Genomic DNA, 20,204 nt, shown 5'->3' on the forward strand with positions numbered 1-20,204 from the left:
AACCGAGTGGCGCTGCACCAATAATGTATTCCGCCCCTTGGCGGTTCCCAACATCATTGTTGCTAAAAAAGAAGAGAGAAGCAGTTTCGAGCCCCATTGCTCTAGAAGCGCTACATACCTACGTTCCTGCTTCGACCCCCCCCCCCTTCCTACATTACGTAAAACGATTTAACTAACCGCTATACAAATTAATATAAAATACAATTCCGTGACATCTACGTTTAAATAATAATTTAAAATACAAAGAGGTTGTATTTTTAACGGAGCGGAAACATCGCGATATTTTTAAATCGTCCTAACTCGGAATGTGCATGGTGCAATTTGATATTGGAATTTTTTTTCATTAGATATTAAAAGAGGCGAAATTTGGGCAAAGCAAAGACGCGTTATGAATTTTGAATGAGTTGTAAATTTTAACCAACGTCAGAAATGGAATAGAAATAAAACTCATATTCAAATTAAACGTTTGCCACTATAATTTACAGCGCCAGCCCTGAAGCTATCAACATATCCACAAGTAACTCTAAGACGTACAATACATTATTCGTAATATTCACCAAGCATACAAATTAGGCATCGAGTACTGACCATGAGTGAGTGAAAGGCGCCTGATTATTCCCGTAGGTTTGATGATGGTGACCCAAGAGTTCTAGACCACCGGTAGAATGCGAAGCGAGAGCCAAGGCGGAGGGGGAATGACCAGAACCGGGTGGTCCGGGAGACTGGGGCGGAGGAAGACCCGAATGACCGGTGGTCGAGTGAGGATGACCCCCGGCACCTTCGAGGGAACCCGGTGGTGGCCCGACGCCCAAGAGAGGTTCGGCAAAATGATGCGTGTGGTGCGGATGAGCTCGAAGCATCAACATCGGAGGACCAAAGTCCTTCCCAGTTTTAGTAGAGTAAAAAAAGAACTATACGCGGCGGCACACGGAGCTAACTCGCGACCAACACGTGCGTAGCTTTTATAAAACGACCAATTTGGCTCGAACGCTCCACGAAAGTCCCGCAAGCCGATCCGGCAGTCCGGAAGAGTTTTGGCTGAACAACGGTACCGGTGCTGCTTTTAAAAATCGTCGAGCAACGAAACGAAAACGCGACGAGCGCGAACGTGTTTTTCTCGTCTCCCCCACTCGGTTCCCTTCAGTTCTCGCGTCACGAACTCGAGGCGGGCGTAGTTAAGCCTAAATAAACAGCTCCGACTATTTTCTTCCTTTTCTTTCTCTCTCTCCGTTTCCTCCCCTTCCTTTAACCCCCTTCTCTCTTTTGATTTTCAGGCTTTTAGGTCGTTTTATCTGGCAGTCCTGAATCCGAGCGCGGCCAGCTCCGAGCCTGCAGGCTGGTGTAAAGAGAGGAACGGAGAAAAGAGCGGACTAGAGAGAGAAGCGGAAGGAGTAGGAAGAAGCGGGAGATCCGAGCAGAGAGAGAAGAGAAGAGTATAGTAGAGAGTGGAATATCGGAAAAGGTAGCGGTTCCGAACTAGATCTGACGCACGCGCTACTCGTCTTGGAAGGTCGTGCGCTGAACCTACAATTCTCTCTCTCCTCTCTACTGAAACTGGGCGCGATTCTAGCGGGATCTAGAAGAGCGTGCTACTTAGCGCCGGGCACCCTCCAGGGAGAGCTCTTGCCGCCCACCCTATTATATACACCACCCTAGCTAGTATCGTTTGTTTATAGAATGGAGCTAGATAGACATTGCGGAAGAGTTCGCTTCGGGTTGTGGTGTTTGGTAATGTGGCGATGGAAGAATGAAAAGGATGGGGGGGGGAGTTAAAGGGGTTGAACGGTCTCTGCATTTTGATAGGTCGATCTGTTCAACCCTTTACACGCGCATCTTTTCCGTATAACGTTTCTTAGACGCCTTTTATCCCGTTTTAGTTCCGCAATAAAATCAAGAAGAGATATTTCAAAGGAATGAAATTTTATGTCTAATAACAAAGCATTATTTCTTCCAAATTTATAAATTTGAAGAGGGCATTTTATATCCACGAAGCATTAGCTTGATTAACAGGTGGAAAACTATGTATTAATTAACCTAAAGTTATCAATAATCCGTTGCGGTCATTTTATAACTTTTGAGTTACTCTACTTCAGAAGACGACAATCATATGACAAAATCAAAGAGTAGTTAGGCCTGACGTAATACATGATACGCAACGTTCGGCTCTTATTTAGATTCCCTAGATTTAATAACAAGGATGGTGGAATGAATAAAAAAAAAACAGCACGAGAGTTATCGTGAGAGAAAAGGGCGGGACGAATGAGACCCGTACCAAGCTGTACTACAAGTAAGCCTTTTACACCCTAACTCACTCACCTATAGGAAGAACATACCCTCCTTTTTATATTATATTTAAAAAACAGTTTATTAACAATTTGTTAAATCCTTGGTCGCTTATTTGAGAATGGAGATCACGTAGGCTTTCAAACCGCGTAATTTCGTATTCCTCACATAGTTTTTCTTTTTCCATAAAACCCGAGTCTGTTTTCAAATCCTATACTACTACAAAAAAAAGGGTTTATTTTCTTTCAAATTTCCTTGCTCCTTTATAGGTATTTCGTCTTAGATTTAATTGAATAATTTTTACAATAAATCATCCAGCGTGCGAAGTTAACACGTGTCTTCATTTACTTTCCTACAAGTTTTATATTTAAATGCATTTTGACTATAACTTTCTAAAATAATATTTTGGTTCAAATATCGATCCCTGGTCTCTTTAAGGTAAAGAAATAGACGGGTTGACCAACGCGGCCAGTCCCTTCCCAAAGTGCTCCTTAAAAAATAGAAAATGAAAGAAAGAAAACGAGCAGAGAGGCGTGAGCAGAAATGAAAGAGGGTTTGCGTCCAGCAAAGAGAAATTTCCGCTCGAGCTGTTTTTGATTCGACACTCGATTTTGCTCATCACGTACGGACACCAGTAAAAGAAAAAGCTCAAAGGGACATTATACTCGGCGACAACGTTACCCCGCTCCAAGAGCATGGAGATACGAGTGTCTCATTCAAGTCATAACCCGCTCCAAGGTTAGGCTGGTTACGTTAACATGGGAGATGCAACTGGAGCGAGTAGCACGTTTCATCTTCGAACCCCTATAAGTTTTTCCACTTCCAGGGATGCGAGAGATGAAAAATTGTATTTCTACTTTATACTTATATATTTTCATGTACAGATAACGTCGAAAATTATTTCCTTCAAGTTATAGGTTTTTAATTTAATAAAAAAAATTTGGTAAACGTGCAAATGACAAAATTAGTGTCTCTCCCCACGCCGCCGCCAAAAAGAAAATTTCGACAGACACATCGACCCCTAAAAACGTGTAATTAAGACACACACACACACACACACAGGGCACGGACGGAATTGAGAAAGAGTTGCCCGCGATCTTATAGGACAGGGGGACAAAAAACATGTAGAGGTAGAAGATAGAATTATATCATTGCTGGGATTCCCCGAGGGCACGCACCGCGCGTTCGTAACATAGTTTGAATAATATTGCGTATTCACGTAAAAATGTACGTGTTTCGATAACTCAAGTAAAATAACAGCCAATGGGGGTTGTAAAAACGAGGAAAGAGTCGAAGAGAGGGATACGCTGCCAAAATTAAGACCGTCCTTAATCAAACAATAATGCATCGCAACGCCTTCTGGGTATGTATATCAAATCAGACCACGGTGCCGTTCAGTGTCAGAATACAGTCACGATTTAAGCAACGTTCGCACTAGCAACAATCCATCGGCGTTGGATCCAAACTCAGTAACGTCGCAGTGATGTGAACGCCAATGTGTGTGTTATACACAAAGGCTTAACAGAATAGCTACGCAGCACCCCTAGCTCTTTATCGGCATTGGAAACCAATTTAGATAACCCCAAAAACTCACTTGGCCCCTTTCAACACTCAGTATAAAAGGATACAAAAGGGTTGCGGTAGAAGGGTCTTTCGCGGATTAATTCACCCCTTCCCTAGGAATTTCGGGGGCCCAGGGGCCCATCCTTTCCTTCTTCTATATACCCCAGCTTCCGCTTAATTTAGAATGTAGCAGAGTAGACGAAAATTCGAGGGGAAGAACCAGCTCCAGCTAGAGCCGCGCGAGGTTAAGTCGAGATAGGCTTTTACTTCCGATCAATTCCAGGGGGTTGCAAAGGTCAGCGGGGTTCACGCGACCCCTGTCGGATTAACGTCGTCGGTTCACCCCTTCTTTATTACGAGGCGTTCATCATGAGGAGGACAAAAACTGCCATCATGATAAAAATATGTTATAGGACGTATTTATTATGTGGAAAACACAATAACATTATTAGAAGTGTCGAGAAACTACTACTGGGCTATACTGGTCTCATAATTTCACGGTCAAGCGTCCCTTTTATAAATGTAGAGGACGCGGGGACCCGAGGAGGTGTCTAGAGAGCTTTATAAGGCGGAAACCGACGATGGAGAGAAAAAAAAAACCGCGGTGACTGAGATTTAAGAGGGCTTAGGGTTCCTGTCATTTCTGAGTCACTGTGGCCCTCACTAACACCGGAAGTAAATAAGCGGAAGTAAAGTGTGTAATGCACCAACATGGCGATGTGGTTCACCTTAATGGTTCTATCACGTCTTAACACAAAGAGCAGCTTTGAAATGACCAAAGATTTCAGTTGTCCAAAATGAAAATGTAGTATCTTCTAGCAGAAAACATTCGAACCACGCGAGTACCCAGAGGTTGCTAAAATATTTTACTTCTAGTTCCGAATATCTACGAGAGCCACCTTCAAATTGACGGTATAAGTTATTAAAGAGCGCCTCCTCTTACCCATAGTCGAAGGCGGCTTGATCCGACACGCTTTTTACATCTCGTAAATCATTTTTGCCAAAATCCAAAAATCCCGTTTTACTAGTTTTCAAACATTGATCTATGGAATTATTATTATTATTATTTTCCTTAATCGTGATTTTATATAAAACAGAAGAATTAAATTGAGTTTCATTTTAAGAAATTGGATAGCCACGCATCCATCTTTACCGAAATCGTGGTGGGTGGTTTCTTTTAAGGAATTTATATTTCCTTAAAACGAATGTATAACCTCTTTGGACCCGAATCGTTCATAATGAATAAAGTGTTGAAAAGTTTGTTGTTCACGGATTAAATGAAAAATAATTCAAATAAAACAGATGGTATTTAATCCCCTAATTTTTATCTGGTTCGCAGTTTCAGTTTGAAAGCGTGATCGGGTAAAAGTTACGATCGGGTATTAGTGGCATGCAATTTCAAATTAGCATAACGCGTAATGTAGCTTGTAAAACACGCGAGAAATGAATTGAGGGAACAGATATTTAACCGGGTCGCTTTATCTTACAGATCAGAAGTAGTGGTAAGGTATTTAGGTGAAATATTTTCACTTGAATTTAATGTGTATTATTATATTAAACTGAAACGATAATTATATGATATTCTCTAATTATGTTAATTAATTCACCCTAATCTAATGATATTAATTCAAATTTGAAGCTCGCGAAGCAGTGAAAATTTTAGACACGTTGTCAACGGAGTCTAGAGGAAAATAAAAACCACCTTATTTATTTCGTTTTAAAAACTGAAGAAAACTGATCGAGTTAGGCCTGCCTGGGACTCTAGAGAAGCATAGGGCTAACTTTCTCCGAGGCTGCGCATCTCGAACCGAGTCGGAGGCTGGAAAACGTGCACCGCATCCCGAATGAATTCCAGTTCTGGAGAGACGCACGCGCTATGACGGAATAACACGGAGCGCGTGCGCGGAAGAAGACGGAGTAAAGAGGCTCCTCTTCTCCAAGCTAACGAGGCGTGACACTTTAAAGGAAGGTTCCCATAGAAAGGAACGTGAAAAAAAGTCTCTAAAAGATATCCAGGAATAAAATAACAATAAATGACGGATAACGAGGTCTAATTAAAGGCATGCAGGGGAATGACGATACGTAATTAAGATTCTATTCTATTCATTGCCAGCATGCGGACACGTTCAAAATAAAATTGATACGATACAATAGCCCCATGGAACTTAGAAGAACAGAGTGTAATCTGATTTTTCTTTAAGAAAAACTAAAATTAAATGTTACAATGTATAAGAAGAAATTAAATGGATAACAACTCTGTTAATAACTCTTATTTGAACCCATTCCGTAAGTTCAAGAATTATATTTAATAATTAAGGTTAAGAAATGCAACAGAGACTTTGACGCACGTTTCAGCGTAGGAAGGCAATAGTTTCAACAGCATTGTGTTAATTCCTGAAGAAGCTAGCAAGCCTTCCCCGATTTCTAAGATCACCTTCCAAAAATAAAAATTCCAAGTTCAAGGTATAGACCTAGCTAGCTAGGACCCGCGGCAGATTATAAAAATATTTTATACACCAAAAAAAAAAAAAAAAAGCATTTTTACAAAAACGATTGGAATAGAGTAAAGGCATACGGTTCCTTTTTAATAGCGTATATTGATAAGTATAAATTACATTAGGTGCCGTATCTCGAAAATATTTCCGTGTAATTATAAGTTTTATCAACTCCCCCCCCTCAAAATGAGCTAAATTATGGATGGGGAGATCGGTGTGTGTGTCTATATATATTATAGCTTAAGGGGTTTTTACTTTTGGGGGTCCGTTTGGGACAATTTTTTTCTAATGGGGAAGAAAAAAATCATGGTTACTATTCATACCTTTCAATTAAGTGTAAATTATCTTACCAAAAAAAACATTTTATCTAAAATGAAATTCACTGAACTTGAAACTTCATATACATAGTAATTTTATGAAAACTTAAAATTAAAATTATCCAAAGCAGTAGATTTCGTTCTAAAAATAACCCCTAACTGGCGGATGAAGTTACTATAGTTACGGTAACAAAAATAGAGTAATTTAACTTTACATTACTAACGAAAAAGAGTCCTAACTTTTCTCTATCTATACGAGACTTAATTGTCCGTGACTCTTACGCTGTTTCTAACGATGAAATCGTGGGTCATAAATATTTATAAAATTTTAACCAAAACTTTCGTTCCCGCCCATATATTGAAAAAGGTGATTTAATAACGAGTTAGAAATTTCATACAAAGACTTTTCTTTAGCGATTACATCGACATTAGGATAAGGGGAAGCCATCATGCGATGCAAAATTGAGGATAAAGTTAACAAAAAAAAAACATACGTAACTATCTATGATAAGGCCTAACAGAGTATTTAGGAACTTCTTCTAAAATACACAAACCTAAGTCAGCGTTACCCCAAACCCAGGCCCTCAGTTCAATCAAAGAATTGGACGAGGGACGAATTGGCAATTGGTGGAAATTTTAGGAACGGAAGATGACCCTAGAATACGACCGGAACTGGATCTAAGGGCCAGGGAAAGTCCATGGGGAATTTCATAGGGATCGTCGATAAATCTTGTATTGTTTTAAGACCCACAAAGAACTAAGTCTAGTCATAGGGATATCTGAATTGCACCAAATAATCAATCAACGCGACAATTTGAATCCCTATAGTTTAGTAAAACTTTAGGGATGGTCCACAAAGAAGCAGGGATAATATTGATAGGTATACTCCGGACATTCGTTTCCGGAGGTTGCCGCTGGGGGGAAACTAGGCCTAACAACGAAAGAGTGAATTGATGAAGATGGCAAATTGACCTTCCATTCTCAATTCCACAAATGTTTCTCACTCAAGAAATAATTTTTGTGTAAAATTGACTTCCCAAAATAGAAATTATAGATTTAAAAACGATTTAAAAACCCTAAGGGTCTGGATTTATGTGTTTTCGTAAAAATATAGTTAGTTTAACCTTGGTACCATAATATTACGCAATAAAATTTATAATTTTCTATAATTTCATCTCGACTCGGCTAATCTCAAATTGAAGATAAAAACGTGTATTTTTCATAAATATTTCGTAATAATGACGTCACCCCAGGCAAGCTAATTACGTAATATAACGGGGTTTATTTAGTTTTTTATAGCCTTGAATTATAAGGAAGACATGGATGGTGAGATGCTCATTAAGGTCATTTTCAACATAAGCTAATACTAAAGCCAAACCTATTAACAATACAATTTAAAAGCGTAGTTTTAAGTTTGATTCCTTAGTTCCAAAACTTAATTCCAACTTATCTCGTAATGTAATTTTATAAAAGCGGGGCAGAATTTGATTGTATTTCTTAAATTCTATAATACTTTTTAGAAAAATACGTACCCTAGAGACGGAGCTCATTTAGAATTAAGTTAAATTAAACCCCGGGGTAGGAAAAACAGAAGTGAATTAAACAAAACTTAAGTATTCAAAAAAAAATCTAACAAAAATTTGAAACATCAATAACATAATACCCCGGTTTTCTACTTCATAACAATTTATAGATAATAATTTTGATTTATCAATAGGTGGTCAATTAAGTTTTTTTTTTTTTAAAAAAAGGATTGTGAGAGCCCAGGGCTGATTCGAACATAATCGATCCAAGTATATCGTGTTTCAACGCGAGAATTTATTAAATTATCTCATGAATTTTCTAGTATTGTGGCGATATTAACGGCATACCTCAATCTGATTTAAAACTTGCATGGGAAAACCGAATACATTCATAATAGTAACAATTTAACCGCAAGAGAACGAGAAATAAACCCCTATAATAAGATAATTACGAAAACAAAATAAAAAAATAAACCAATTAATATTATTTCAAGGAAACATAATGACAACCATGTGTAATATAGTTACAGTCTTTCTGTTTTTGCGCGAAAACGTTCCTCTACCTTATTTTTTTCCCGCCATTACGGTACTAAATATTTTTAATGGGTCATAAAATTTAAGTTATTGTCTCCTGAGTCCTGTACTTTGTTTATTACGAAATTTATAATTTTCTAACAACTCCGCTACTTGAAAAACAAAAAATATATACATGTATATATTTTACTTTGTAATATTTTATTGTTCTTAATATTTAATAGAAACAATTCTATTAAGTAATAAGTATTATTATAAGTTTAATCGCAATTAATTCAAAAGGTAAGGCTAAATAATTATAAGCTATCCTGGAAAGCTGGTAACAAAACTTTTAAGGGTCTCGTTCGCACTGAGTTCTCTCGCTTCAGTGTTTCGTTCTTTGTTTCAAGATATAAACCCCAAAATGATCGATGATTTCAAATAAAAAAAAATTTAATGGAGAATGATTTAGATGAGGGAACAAAACTTGGGACGCTAAAAATTTTCAACGTACAAGAGTCACGTGATTAAAAATAATATAATATAATACACGTTGCGGATATATAGGAAATAAAAAGAAAGAGAAAAAACCTGAGCGGAACACCTGTGAGTTTCCGATAGATAATTAGTCTACCCGAAGCCAAGCAGCGAGACATAAGGAGTTTATAACTAGACTCGAATTACCACCACAACCACCAAAAGCAATCATGCGAAAATTTTTCATTATATTTTGTTCAGGTTCAAGAATAATCATTTTGATTTAACACGCGTTCATGCCATTGTTTAAATATGTCTACGCAAAATTGAACGGATATACCAATCAAATATTCACGATATTATCATTAACTCAAATCTTAATTAAACGTTTCAACCGATACGCGTATCATAAGTAATATAACTAACTCAGAAGTGACCCTTATCTTCTCATACCGGACTGGGCATGGTAATTTGTTTAGTTTCGAACGCTAACTGTTGATCCCATTTGAATTCACGTCACTCGCTCCACGCGGCTAGTAAACCAATGAGCTTCGTGATGACGCGAATGACGTATTTTTTGACGAATGTGTCACCACCGTAATTGGTATTAGGAGAGAAAAAAGGGAATTGGGGGAGGACCACCCATGTTACGTAATGTTATAATACGTACAATCTATCTTAATAGGAAGGAGGTCTCTTTTTTTACAGTTTTCTTTTACCAATAGTTATGAATGAAAGAGCGAGAGAGCTCGAAAGAGACGCTGCTCGCTTATTTGGTATTCCAAAATCGTTCCTTCGAGATAGCGTGGCGCCGAATGAGCAGCAAAAAAACAAACGATACGTTGTAAGTTCTAACCAAAAGCTAGCTAGGTCTAGCTATACGCCATTTAGCTTCACCGGGTTCATAGGAGTTAGAGGGTATGGCGAACCCGTTAAACGTTTCAACACGCGTCCCGACAACGCGATATAGGTCTACGGGTTAGGCAAATTAGAAACAATTCCACTAATTAGCGCCTTAACACTGACTGCATCGTGAATGCCATTCTCTCTCTTAGAGACCGATTACAATATTGAAGCCAAAACTTTAACATTTACTCACTAAATTTATAAATTAATCAGTTTTAATCTATTATAATATCATTTGCAACGGATACGTACAACCAAGGGGCACCTTATTTTTCAAGGCAACTATAGTTGTATTCTGTCTTAGAAAGATTGAAAACATCTCCGTATAGTAAGAAGAAAACATGTTAAACTACACCCCTTCCAAGGTTGGATTAATTCTAAGGCGGCATCGTTTGTTAACCTCTCAAATTAAGAAACCGGATATTTAGGTAAAACATCAATTTAATATAAACCCGATTAGATTTGATAATAAAAAATCTACTTTTTTTAGGCATTTTTTTTTTCGTTTCAGCATCAGATTCTTTAAGATATTATGAATCGCTTCACATGTAGAGAAACGTTTCGATTCCATCCACACCCGTAATTTGGCGAGCTCAGCTGGAATAGGGGATGCTAAAATGTCTTGGGGCTACGTTTTACAGAATTACGGTAATTGCCCAAGCTAGGGAAAGGAGAGGACCTAAAGGAAATGGTTCCAAAATGGATGATCAAATAGTATACTGCAGAGGGAGCCTATAACTTTGCAGCAGCGCATTTACATCTGTCGCGAAAGATTGAACTTCTACACTATTATGGATGGATTTATCCGTGTATACGAAGATGATCCCAATGTTATTTTTTTTACTATCCACTAAACAAACTACAATGGTACAAAAGACTTAAGTATAGGATTTTGAACGTCGCGGAAAGGCCCCAGTATTTAAAAGACGAAGGATGGCGAACGCCAGACAGACATCCAATGTATCATCGTTATGCCTAAAAGCACGCAGATGTATTCAGACTAGTTGGTCCTTTTTTTTTATTTTGGCTTTTTGGTAGGGGACCCCGGGCCTGTCTATGTATCTTTTAAATTTCAGTAATTTTCAATTACCGAGGATGAAACCTTCAATAGCCGTCAAATGGAAAAGCGCGCCTGCATTCGAGCTTAAGAACAATTTGGTTTTTAACAAGAGCGACAAGTCAAGTTAAAAACCTTGTAAAATTTAATTTCCTATACTAGCGGTTTTTGCTTCAGTTCTAATTAATCAAATTAATACATGATTTTCTACGCCATTATCAGAGACAGTTGGTAAGACTGTGGAAATAAAGGTTTGAGGTTTATTTTGGAATCGGTACTTTTTGGTTAATTTCAGAGGGCCCCTGAGAGCTCAGGACGAGTTAGTGTGTTTAAATATCAGATCAATAAACCCTATAGCACCTACATATTCCAGGGTTTAAAAAATATATTGAGCAGGTGTTGTTCCCGAAGAAGCGAACTTGTCAACACGATTTTAACGGTTTCCCATATTATTATTATTTTTTTTAACGTCAAAAATTGTCTGTTAAACCTTCATTTCCCTTCGTGCCCATTAAAGGAGAGGAGAATGTTTAATTAAAAGGGTGAGAAAATAACCCTTTCATTTAAAAATAGGCAATTTCCATTCAGAAAAATGGGATGGAAAAATTTGAATGCTTACGAAATTGACAGCCAATTTAGAGAACCTATGATTAAGGGACAGTGAAATCACGAACAATTATCAATTCTTCTAATTCACTTTTTAACTTCTAAGAAACCGGTAAACATAAGGTATTTAAAATACAACCTTGAAAACAAGTAGAAACGCCTTACGTCTATTTTTAGCCTAATAAAAAGATTCTTATGATTTTATCGGCATTTACAAACACTTCTATTCTAAAAATAGTTAAATAACATCCCTTGATGATTTCTTTATGATAATCTCACATTTATAAATGCGTGTAAAAAAAAATAGAAATCCGAAACAATTTTCTCGTCAAACGATTCGAATCTAATTTATCGGATAGCTGCAGAATCCCGGTAACGTTTTCTTTCCTTGTGTCATCTCAAAAAGAAATAAATCATTATCTCATTGTAATAATTACCTAACCGAATGAGGGGCCAAAAACCGGAGGGGGGAAACAAGGGGGAATCACGAATCGGTTGAAAGGGGGAGGGGGAATTAAAAAAATCCACATTGTCATTATCCGGACATGGATCAACTGTTCACGACATCCGGTATTACTATTAAAAAAAGTGTTCCCCCTGATCTGGTTGTGACCACCAACGCTGTTGAATTGTTTGTCACGTGATCATTATACCTGGCGTAAATTAAACTTTTTTAAGTGCTCCCAACGTTTCTACTACTGTCACATATCCTCCTTGCTATTCCATAACTTATCCCAGATTAAGATGTCAGTAAAGTTAACCCCCAGGTCTTACTAAGAATTCCCCTTTTCCTGTGAAACCTAAAACGGATCGTTTCCCGTGCAAGAAGCAATATGTTTCGCGTTGGTCAGCGCGCGGTGGCCACTGGGGTGACCTAGCACTTCATTAGAAACAGGCCAGGCAAGAGAATTGGACCTTCGTAAATAAAAATCCAGAGTAAAGGTAAATTGCGTCAAAGGCAACAGAGAGAAAATATATATTCGTGATATTTGGCCATAAAATAAGGAGTGGTAAAAATATATAGCCATATATTTATATATACGTAACAGGGAGGGACGAACTAAATCCGACCCCAAAATTTCACCCTCTAGAGGCGAAGATATAAAGTTTTTTTTTACCTTCGAGGCCTTTTTCGAATAAATGTTTGAATAAAGAGCCTTTGCAAAGTAACATCGGTGGATTATGTATACCTAGGTTTAATGTTCCGTGCAATTTTATTAACAAAGGACAGAGGAACTTGCGAAAAAATAAAATTTACCGACAAAATCTAAAAATCTACCAATGGCATTGAACAATAGTAACCAACGGAACAAGGGAAACGCGTAATATGAAGTATAGAAAGGGTTAAGAGGTTCTTGCACGAGAAGACACAAGAAGCGAGAGCAGATGATAAGGCAGTTTTCAAGAATTCATGATTCTTTTGTCGCCACGAGCTCTGACTTACTGACAACCTCAGCGACTCTAGGCTAGGGTCAGTTAGAAAAGCTATAATAACACATGGTCCATGCATTGTTTTATAATGAGGACGCGAGAACTTCAAGTAATAGCCTTCTTAATTAACAATAAATTATGCTGGACACTCTCCAATTGAAAATTCGTGTAATAATAACGTTAATGTTCATTAATTACCTAATTATCATAAATATTGAAGGAAATAGAAGAAATAAAAATTTCAACGCTGTTCCCAAGGAGAGAAATAATTCCTTGTTAACTAATTTCGATTAATTAACCATACATAAAATGTGAAATTTATAATTACAAGGCACCTGGTATCCCTGTCTCCCCGTTAATAGTGTCTTCGAAAGGTATTATTCCGTTTTATTATATCTTTTTCTAGTTAAGATTTAATTAGCTGGTTTCTTTTTTTTTTAATCATAGTTAAGAGATCCCGTGCCACTTAATTAGTACAAAGCCTTACAACGAAGCTTTAAGCGGATATACAAACTATAGAAACAAGATCGAAATACTAATTAGGGGAAGCGAAAACTGTTCCTACTTCAAGTCTCGAATCATGATTTTCGTTAAACATCGGTCAAGCGGTCAGCGAAGATTTTCGATTCCAGATCACGTTTAAACGGTCGATCACGAGACGGTTGTAAAACCTTACACACTTTATATTTGGCGACATATCGTCGGCAGAACGAACTAGAAACTTTGTCGTGAAAACTACACGTTATACAATTAACAATAGTTCAGTTTTTACTCGCGAACCACAATTACAGAAATTGAAACTAATGCGGTTTTTCCGAAAAAAAGGAAAACCCCTCGTGGTGTTTACGCAAAAAGAAGTTGGACTGGTGCTTTCAGTCGGGCGTTCGACTTTCGAATGATATCAGCCATAAAATTGAGGACTCGGTCCTGCCTCTACCTAGCAGAAAATAACCGACTTCGCACGCGATCTTTAATATTACCACGGACTCCAATTGCCGTATATCAAAAATGTAAAAATTCATTACTATTAAACAAATAATATCCTATGATTATATCGTTTTACTCGTAGGTTTTCAGAACTGTTTATAGGCCGACTCACAACGGAAATTGAGGTATGCGCATTTTGAAACTAAAACATTGCAGCGCGAAAATATTGACAGAGTCAAGAACAAAATAGATGTTTAAAGTAAATAAATTGTGAAAAGTAATTCGTTTCTTACGTAACGGGTCTCAGTATTTTAGCATTTATGCAATAATTCTGTCCTTCTAAACCTAATCTAACCAACATTTTTAAACTATCAGCAGTTGACCAGGGCTTAAAATGGGTCTCTGTCGTCTGCTTGATGGTATAAACACGCGTGACGCGACTTTAATCTTTCCCTACAATCATTAAATTTGGAAAGCTTAAACGTATAGTTAATGATAATTGGGGCAGTAGTCCGAGTTAACTATAGGGGCGGGAAGAGGTGTTCTATGTTTCCCCCCCCCCTTCTTCTTGTCGTCGTATTCAATATATTCAAATGGCAAGATAGTTAGTCGTCACGCGACCCCATGCACCAACCTCCTCTACCCACCACGTATTTGTCTAATGAATCCTCCGCGCATGCAGTTAACGAGCTTTTCGCATACTGACAACTAACCAAGCCCCTTATGTGTCACTGCCGAACAGAAGTGATAAGACAGTGGTAGGTATGTCGCTATACTCTAGTTGCTTGCTGAAATTATGGCCCACCTTAGACCTTTTCGATTTAGATCAAGTTCAATAGTTTTAGGAGCTTCGAAATTAGGATAGTCTAGGGCAAGTTCGAGAATAAATTAGACTTCGATGCAAATAGTCTATCTGAAGTGTATCGAAGGTTTTTGTTTGTACAGGAGACAGTGTTGAAATCTTGACTTTTTTACGCGGTTAAAAAACACGTGATACGTTATATAACCTTTTCATAAAAACCTCATAAATGGTTTATGAAGAATCAAATGAATTTTGATCGATCGTTTAACTAATTATAAATTCATTTACGAATCAATTTATATTATTGTACTTTAATGTGTCTTTACTCCACTTTCCATTAATATGAAGCAATTTAAATTGTTTTTAGGGGGGGGGGTTAAATGTTTAATGCCCCTTAACGTTGCTTTTGGACTCTGGTAATTGCTCTAGTCATGCTAAACTAACTATTAAAAAGAGAGATATATATACATATAAAGTCCAAGCCAAAAGGGGCGGTATTGACGCCAGGAGCGCTAAGCCTAACGAGGCCCGTTTTACCTTTAAACAAATGATTGTTAGCGTTACGGAGCCCGTGACGCTATTGAGTACTTTATTTATGTCGAGTGACCCAAGCACGGAAGTCGGAAATAAAAATCCCCCATGAAGTCAAAGTAGCCTAGGTCAGTTGGAGGTAGAGGGTCAACTTTTCAAAGACTAGAAAAATTCTGATTGGACACTGATAAAGTAGTTTGTGATAAACAATGAAAAATATATCTTGACGGGATATGTTCTGTAAATAAAACTGCCAAGTGATTAAGCCTACTCTATGGATTTTACCAGAGCTACAGTTTCAACGTTACGAACAAACATAACAAGGGCCAGACCTATCGATCTTTTTAAATAGAATATGTGTTTCTATTTTTTTTTATCCATAACAAGCCTTACGTGATGAAAAACAATGAATTTAATCATTTTTCTCCATGAATATCGAACGCCTACTAGTTTGGTTTTTGTTGAATATTCTTTGGTAAATTGATATCATCTCAATCTAAACTAGGACCGTATAGTGAACTTTAATCTAAACCTATTCTAAAAAAATTTACTAAAAGGAGCATCTAAAAAAAGCAGACGATGGTATCTTCTAAAATGTACAGACACCAACCGTGATACCATTAATCACATCCCCCTGGTTATTTATTTATTTATTTATTTATTTATTTAACTTAAGATTAACGTTGCAGAACAAACGAGGCGGCATAAAAAAGTGCAACACACGCTCATTTAGCTCAGAGCAATTCCCACTAGATACGAATATATTAAAGGTGATTAGCATATAATAAACATTAGGGTAAATAAGGAAAATCAATAAAAACAACCAGCCACCATAAAAAAGGGTGATATTAATTAAGAGGTATTATATTTAATTGAGCCCCGAAGTTATCGTCACATCTCCAAAAAGGAAACCTCAATAATTTGCATAATTAACTCGAGAGATGATGATAAATATGAATGATAAATAATAAACAAATCGCTCGATGAGACGCAATTTTTAAATGCCTAATTATAAAATTAAGTGCCATCATTAAATGACTCGCCTTTGAATATTTAAATTAATTATGTTTTAATTCTAAAATCAAAATCACACGGTCTGGGAAAAAGTTATTAAAGAGAGAGTGAACTTAAAAATAATTTATTTTTTTTTTGAGTCCACTAAAAATCTATATATATAGTAGACTCGACCGACTAACTGATATGTTTAATTCATCTCTGTTCGGACTTTACTGTTTAAATTGCAAGTATTCACTAGGAAAGACTTTTTTTCTTCAAATAAGCAACCAAGAATTAAATACTAAAAACAGAAGAAAAAAAACTCAAAAACTCAATTGAAAGTTACTTTCACTCTCTCTTTAACTGAAGTCGAAACAAGCTCTTCTACCGCCACCTAGTACCTCAACGGCGAACTATTTTTTTCCAAAATATATAAAAATCATAAAACAGGCGGGCAATTGAAATATTACAGTTTTTTAGCACCAAATCAGAATTTTGTAAAGATTTAAATATTGGGTAGATTTTAATTAAAAATTTAACATATCGTCAGTGCATTTGAGTTCATGGGAAAACTTATCATAATACTTCAAATTTTGCGTAGTAAATAAACCTTTAGTGGACCAATAAGGTCGTTTGAAATAGGATATGACCTTTAGACGAAAGGTCAATGATGATTTTAGGGAGGGAGAAATAAAAAATCAGAATATCTAAATGGGGTCTGGAATTGATTAGGCTTGGGTTGCGAGGGGTTCGAAGGTGGCAAGAATGGGGCGCAACCAGGAAGGTATTTGGCATCATTAGGAATATCCCTAATTGCTAAATGACCTATCCCCTTCCCTTTATCGAGTACTTACGTAATGTCCGCTATATAGCGAAGCCCAACGTACATGGCCGCGCGGCTACAACTTAATGATTTCTAATGTTCCCTATAGCGGCAATTGTCCGCGTACCAATAATAGTTTCAGACTGCCGCTACATAACACGATGAATTGAATAATAATACACCATAAGGGGATAGGTTTATTATATATACCCGGTATAATTTCGTAATAAATATAATAAATGCGTCAATTTCATTTTCTTTTAAGTCGACATAACCGGTAAGGTGTTTCGAAAGTACATTTAGTGAGGTAAGAAAAATTATTCTTCTTAACTATACGAGAAAAATCAAAAATTCGCAATTTTGGTATCGTAACGCTAATTATTCATATAGAAAATTAAATATTTTTCAATTTAATTTAAATAATTATTATTGTCACTAATGTGAAAAAAAATTAAATAAAGTGATCACGATAAAAGAGAACTTAATCACGAGAAAAACGCAAATTTAAAAAAAATCAATTGCTTTTTAGGGACGGGGGTATTAAAAACATCTGGCAGAACCTCCAAAATTGTATTTCTAAGTTTAATTTAAATAGGAGTTGATTTTGACGCCATTAACGTTTCATTAAAAAGAAAAATCAAGTCTCGTCACGAAGAAGTACAACATTTAAATACTGCGATTGTACCCCCCCCCCTTAAGAGTTAATTGTAAAATCTTTCTCATTCCCACTCGGTTTTAATCATTATAATTATCTTTTCGGGGTGGTAATCACTACCGCCCCTTTAGCTAAAAGGACAGGGTCTCAATTCACCCCCTTTTGGAACATTGGAAATATTTCAGGCGCAAGACACGAAAGAAAGAATTAGTTCTTTCGTTTCAATCTGGGAATCATTTATTTGAGCGCATAATGGCGGCACCGTCTCTTCAATAATTAGTCTCAATCGAACTTGAAGAATTAAATAGCTAATAACTCCCCTCTTAAAATTTAAATAAGGCTCATTATTATTAAATCGCTCGTTAAATAGAACAGATGGTTAATTTTTCCACAATTAAAATAAAATTCCTGGCGCTGTATAAATTAGTATATTCTTATTGGTGCAAATGGGTCACGAGCTAGATTTAAATTTTAAGTGATAGTTTCAAACAAATTAAGACTTTAACTCGCTATAATAAACCCTTGACCAATTAATTATTTACTTTTGAACCCACGGAGAGAATGCTTATGAATATTTTGCTTAATTACTCGGACCCTGATTGTTGTTACCCCAAATATTTAGTACTGTTGGAAATAGAAGAAATAGGACTATAATATAGTCTAAGGACTTTCGTGTATCTCTAATAGAATTAGAGTTATAACCCTCTAGATTGTGGACTAAGAAGTCCAGTGTTAATTCAACGGAGAGGATGCATATGATATAATATTTGGTGCGCGGCGACGTACATTTCATGGCAGTATATTGATGAAAAGGGTTTTTTTTTCATTTGCCCATGTTTATCGATATTCCGTTACAACCTTCTAATGATTCTTATTTCACAATGAAAGCCTGGCTTTCGTAATGAGACACTTTCACCGCATCTAAGGTTGCATCCGATTAAAGTCCTGCCCAAAACCCTAATGGTCAGTCCCGGGCTTTTCCATAAAAGTTTCTCGCATTTCCATACCACTTCTGTATTCACCGCTAATAAGCGTAAGATGGTGCTAGCTTAGACGTGGGCCTTCAACGCAATCTCAAAGTGACACGAACTAATGAAGGAATGGATTGGGGAAGTCTGCGGGTTCGGCGTTGTTATGACAACGGTCGTACCAAAACAAAAGTGCCTCCTCCCCGACCACGGTCGCTCTATATGGTCCGAATCATCAGTCATTTGATAATCTTTGACGTGCCAACGCCGTTTCTCTCTCTACCCTAGGCCCTTACTATAGCAAACTTCTGGATTTATCCAGCCACAAAAACCAATTACAATATTTTACCACTATGACGTCACGTCAATAGTCTGCAGGACCCCTTAAGTTTTTGATGTATAATATTGGTTTTGGGAATATTATGATAAATATTGAATAACCAGTACAAAAAATATAGCCCGGCTATAATACAACGCGCACGAACATAACAAAGTTTTTAAACCAAGTTTTGACTTTTTTTTTAACATAAATTTAATCCTTAAGCCTTGGTTTTTGAATTTTTATAAATTCCGCGCGCTTTAAAAACTGAGAGTCATATCACGTGATCTGTTTCGAACGCCATCACGAGACTTCTTCCCCCTCGAGATTAAACTTGATTAAAGTTATCTCCGTTTTTTCTCGTGAAACAAAATTAAATAAGGAAACTTGGGACAGGCAAAATAACAAACGTTGAATTTAGAAGAAAAAGGCCCGGTAAAAGAAAGTAATCGTATAGTGAAGGACCTTGTATATCTCCCAGAAGGAAAAACGACAAAATCAGCCATCCAAACACCGAAAAGGGGGCTTCTTCCTCTTTTTTTGGATTTTTTTATTTTAAAATAAATATATACCGGTATAGGTTAAAGCGAGACTATCTGTATGCCCAGCACGGGTCACCATCCTGGAGATAGCTTGGACCCAAGACGAAGTATAAGAAGAAGAGAAAGAGAAGTACCATTAGGAATGCTAAGAACGAATTGTAAGGGACAGCTAGCCTCCTGAAACCGGCGTCGAGGGAAAATAACATAGTCTATGATCAACTTGGAAGGCAGCAAAATTCTATTATTTACAATATTTAAAAATCTTATATCATGTATTAAGGTCTGTGTTTATGGTGTGATAGCTTTGGATAGGTTTGTATTTAGGTTAACCCCTGGCTTAGGTTAGGGTTCAATTTGGGGTCACCATCTAAAGGTATCTTTCCACATATCATTATAGATCATGATGAAGGATCTTTGCAACTAACAAGGTTCTAAGAGACTATATTCAGGATGGAGAAAGGGAAGAAGCA

The 20,204-nt window shown here is 36.9% G+C and overlaps 1 protein-coding gene across 9 annotated transcripts in view; it reads right to left on the reverse strand.

Moving 5' to 3' along the window:
• The window catches only part of trh (PAS domain-containing protein trachealess), a 142,124-nt gene that overhangs the window by 31,750 nt on the left and 90,170 nt on the right, over positions 1–20,204 (reverse strand). Inside the window, exon 1 of one of the 9 annotated variants that reach the window (XM_089840983.1) lies at positions 589–1,553. The exons of 7 other annotated variants lie outside the window; for them this stretch is intronic. In XM_089840983.1, coding sequence (XP_089697109.1) covers positions 589–866 — 278 coding nt within the window. In that variant the 5' untranslated portion in view covers positions 867–1,553. Of the gene's footprint in view, positions 1–588; positions 1,554–20,204 lie in introns of those variants that run through there. One more of the 9 variants, XM_089840988.1, reaches the window with a different exon arrangement.

This window comes from Phalangium opilio, unplaced genomic scaffold (assembly GCF_054372755.1).
Source record: "Phalangium opilio isolate 3A_F unplaced genomic scaffold, DU_Popi_V2 ptg000003l_1, whole genome shotgun sequence".
NCBI classification, from domain to species: Eukaryota; Metazoa; Arthropoda; class Arachnida; order Opiliones; family Phalangiidae; genus Phalangium; species Phalangium opilio.